General features: G+C 37.1%; 1 protein-coding gene across 1 annotated transcript in view; it reads right to left on the reverse strand.

The window, feature by feature from the left end:
• Positions 1-3273, reverse strand: part of grwd1 (glutamate-rich WD repeat containing 1) — a 16200-nt gene that overhangs the window by 7089 nt on the left and 5838 nt on the right. The window contains exons 3-4 of the mRNA XM_015381215.1: positions 533-692; positions 224-434 (exon numbers count right to left, since the gene is read on the reverse strand). Coding sequence (XP_015236701.1) covers positions 224-434; positions 533-692 — 371 coding nt within the window. The remainder of the gene's footprint in view (positions 1-223; positions 435-532; positions 693-3273) is intronic.

The raw sequence follows: 3273 nt of genomic DNA on the forward strand, positions 1-3273 counted from the left end.
ATGACGCATGCGTGTAAAAAAAAAATATGCGGTTAGAGCTTAAAGATAGAAACGTGAAAATGGCGTTTCAGAATCTTCCCACTCTGAAGGGTGAATAAAAAAAAGATCGTTTACAGACCCCCGAAACGCCGGCTTCGTGTGGATGAGAGGCTGGTTTGGTGAAAAATTTGTGCGTTTAGGCCAGGGCTCGTCTTCGTGTGGACGGGGCCTAAAGCTCACTCACCAGGGACTTTAGGGGACCAATCAATTGCGAAGCCTTCACTCATGTGTCCTGAGAAACTGAACAGAGCCGTAGCTTCCTTCTGCTGCTGTGTGAATGTTGCCATGGCAGCAGAACTGTGGACAGCCTCAAGCTGAGGTTTAAGGTCAAAAATCTCCACCTGTCCCTTGTCCGACCACACAGCAGCCAATGAGAGCTCACCGCACTGGGTCGCCTGGAAATAATAATAAGAGATAATTAACCAATTAATAAAAAAATGACCTAAATATAGTAAAGAGAAAAAAACAAAAAACAAAACAAAAGCAAACATACTCTAACTCTGTTAATCCCTCCATAGTGAGGCATCATGGCGAGCTCCAACTGCGGCTTCTTGTTCTCTTCCTCATCCTCTTCGTCGCTTTCCTCCTCGCTGCTTTCCTCCTCATTTTCCTTCTCTGTTCCATGCAGGTTATGCATGCGCATCACCAGAAGTCTGTAACGAGTTTAACATATTTGCCCAAATGTCAAACTCAGGAACATAAAAGTCAAAGCAAAAAAACCTTTTAAGATTTTCTAAAGGACTGATTATTTATTATTCAAGTCCTGACAGAATTCCAGTCGTTTCCTGACCGACAGGTAAATCTTCAACTGAAACCAATGTAAACAGATGGCAACCCTGAGGTTGACATGAAAACAAAGCTGACATCTGCTCACCATAAAAACTATACTGTAATCTGTGGAATGATCTGGGTGTGGCTCATGTCTTCACTAATCCAACGGTTTCACCGATTTAGATGCTTTAATAAAAACATTTCACAATAACAGGCAGAGCAAGGAGGAAATGTTTCAAGCTTTGCAGAAAGTTTTAACCCTTTAAAACTTTTCAAACACATTGAGGTGAAGTAATCATTTTGGTGATACAATAAGTTTAATTTTATTTCAGGGGTTCAGTTTAAATGTAATTCATATCAATGCATTTAACGCATGAGACCGATTACAGACATTGTGAAAATAATCATCATACTTAAAGATTTGTGAAAAATATTATTTGTCCTTTTTTCTATCTAATCTAAACATGTTCTGCTACTTACAATTCAATTTAGGCATTTTCAACCTGATGATTATGATGGAAAATGTCTACATTTTCTTTATACTTGACTTTAGAAAAATAATTGATAAGATCAGTACTTCAGATCTGTCATAGTTATTTCTTGTAGCAAAAAAAAAAAAAAGAAAAGAAATATTTACTTTCACAATAAATATAGTTCTGAGAGTGAGAGTGAAAAAAAGTGAAAATGGATAAATCAGACTTCAGTAATCAAGTATGCATGTTCCTGCATATTGGACAAAATAAAAGTTTCAATGCTTTAGCTTCAAACCGTCTGAGGATAGTTTAAACAATTGACTTGGAGTCCAAACAAACAAAGACTCAGTTATGCATGTGTAGAACAATTTTACAACCTGTTCTTTTGATTTTGGGTAAATATTTGCTTTCTGTTTAACTTAACCACAAGGGTCTTTTACTTTTACCAAATTTGATTTCATCAATTTAATCAAATGAGGACATTTGATTCAAACAGTAAACTTATGTCTCAAACACGGCACAGGAGGGAGTATCAGATCATCTGCTTCACATCAGTTGGCTGTAAATGTGTGCACATAAATTTACGTTGTTTCTAAGAACCTTTCCACTGTTCTCTTCATAGTGGGAAGAAAAAAAAAAGTTTAAGACTAATACTTGTTCAGCTTTTAGTCATTTTGTGCTGTCAACAGCTGCAACAAATATCTTGTTAATAAAAGCTCCAGATACTAGCTAGATTTATTCCTGCAATGAGAGATTTTATGATGCAAAATTAGCCATAAACAAACGGTATAAACTAAAGCTCCAGTCCCAGATTGCGATGATAGAGAGGCTAATAAATGCTACGGTTATGGACATAGAGGCAAATTCCAGTGGGAAAACTATAAACCTACAGCCCCAGCTAAAATGTAATGGTTTAGATCTACTTATACTATTTGATTTATCAGTTAGTAACTTTACACCAGAGTCCACAAAAATCACATGTAGCATTCCCCAAGGGTCATCTTAAGGCCCCCCTTTACCCAATATATAAATGTTCCCCCAAACTAATATTTTAAAAACAACAAAAGTTACCATACCAGGGCTGGAAGTTATGTTTTGTGGCCACCAGCTCCTGTGGCACGTGGATTTGGAAATCCACGTGCCGCAGAAGTTTTTTACTAGCCTAAATTTGGCTACACCTAAAATAAAGGTGAGCGACTCAGAAAATACTTTAGAATAGTTCTACAGCATATAGAGAATACACAGAGTGCTTTTAGATTATTAACTAACTTAACCTCATTTATGACTACACCTAAATAAACGACAACTGTATCTGACCTGATGTGACTAGCATCTAGAATAGAAAATGACAAAAATACAAACTGCCAATTCATCTTACTGATAGTCTCATTCTTTTAGTTTGCACCCAGCGGCAAATCTAATAATCTCTCATTTCCAATAAAGACTGAATTAAACTTCATGCAATTTAGTCTGCTAAATCACAATTGAATCCAGCCAGATCTGTCTGGACCAATCACAGCGTTGGAGGCAGGACTGGACGATGCCTCACACTCTGCACGTTTCTGCTAGCATAACAGCAAGATGGCAACTGCTGCAGAGCAATGTTTCAATGATTCCCTTTCTAATGTCTTATGTGAGATTGATCAAACTTTAAAACCTTAACAACTGGCAGCTCTAGTGTCATCTAAATAAATAAAAATAAAAATATTTGCTATTTTTGGATCAACAGTTTTCACAGACTACAAAACAGAGAGCGACCCTTATACTCTGCATCATCTGATCTGTAGTTATCTGATAGACTAACCTGATGATGCTGACCCCATTTGTTCTGCCTTTGAAATCCAACTCTACCAACCAGTTCTATACCAAGCCAATATTGTTTTATTGGTCCCTACGATTGTAACATAACAAGAAATAAGTAGGGGTTGCTTAAAGGAATAGTACACCCAAAACATGATAAGCCTTCATTTTCTACTCACCCCCATGCTGA

The sequence above is a fragment of the Cyprinodon variegatus genome, unplaced genomic scaffold (assembly GCF_000732505.1).
Source record: "Cyprinodon variegatus isolate N-32 unplaced genomic scaffold, C_variegatus-1.0 Scaffold229, whole genome shotgun sequence".
NCBI classification, from domain to species: domain Eukaryota; kingdom Metazoa; phylum Chordata; class Actinopteri; order Cyprinodontiformes; family Cyprinodontidae; genus Cyprinodon; species Cyprinodon variegatus.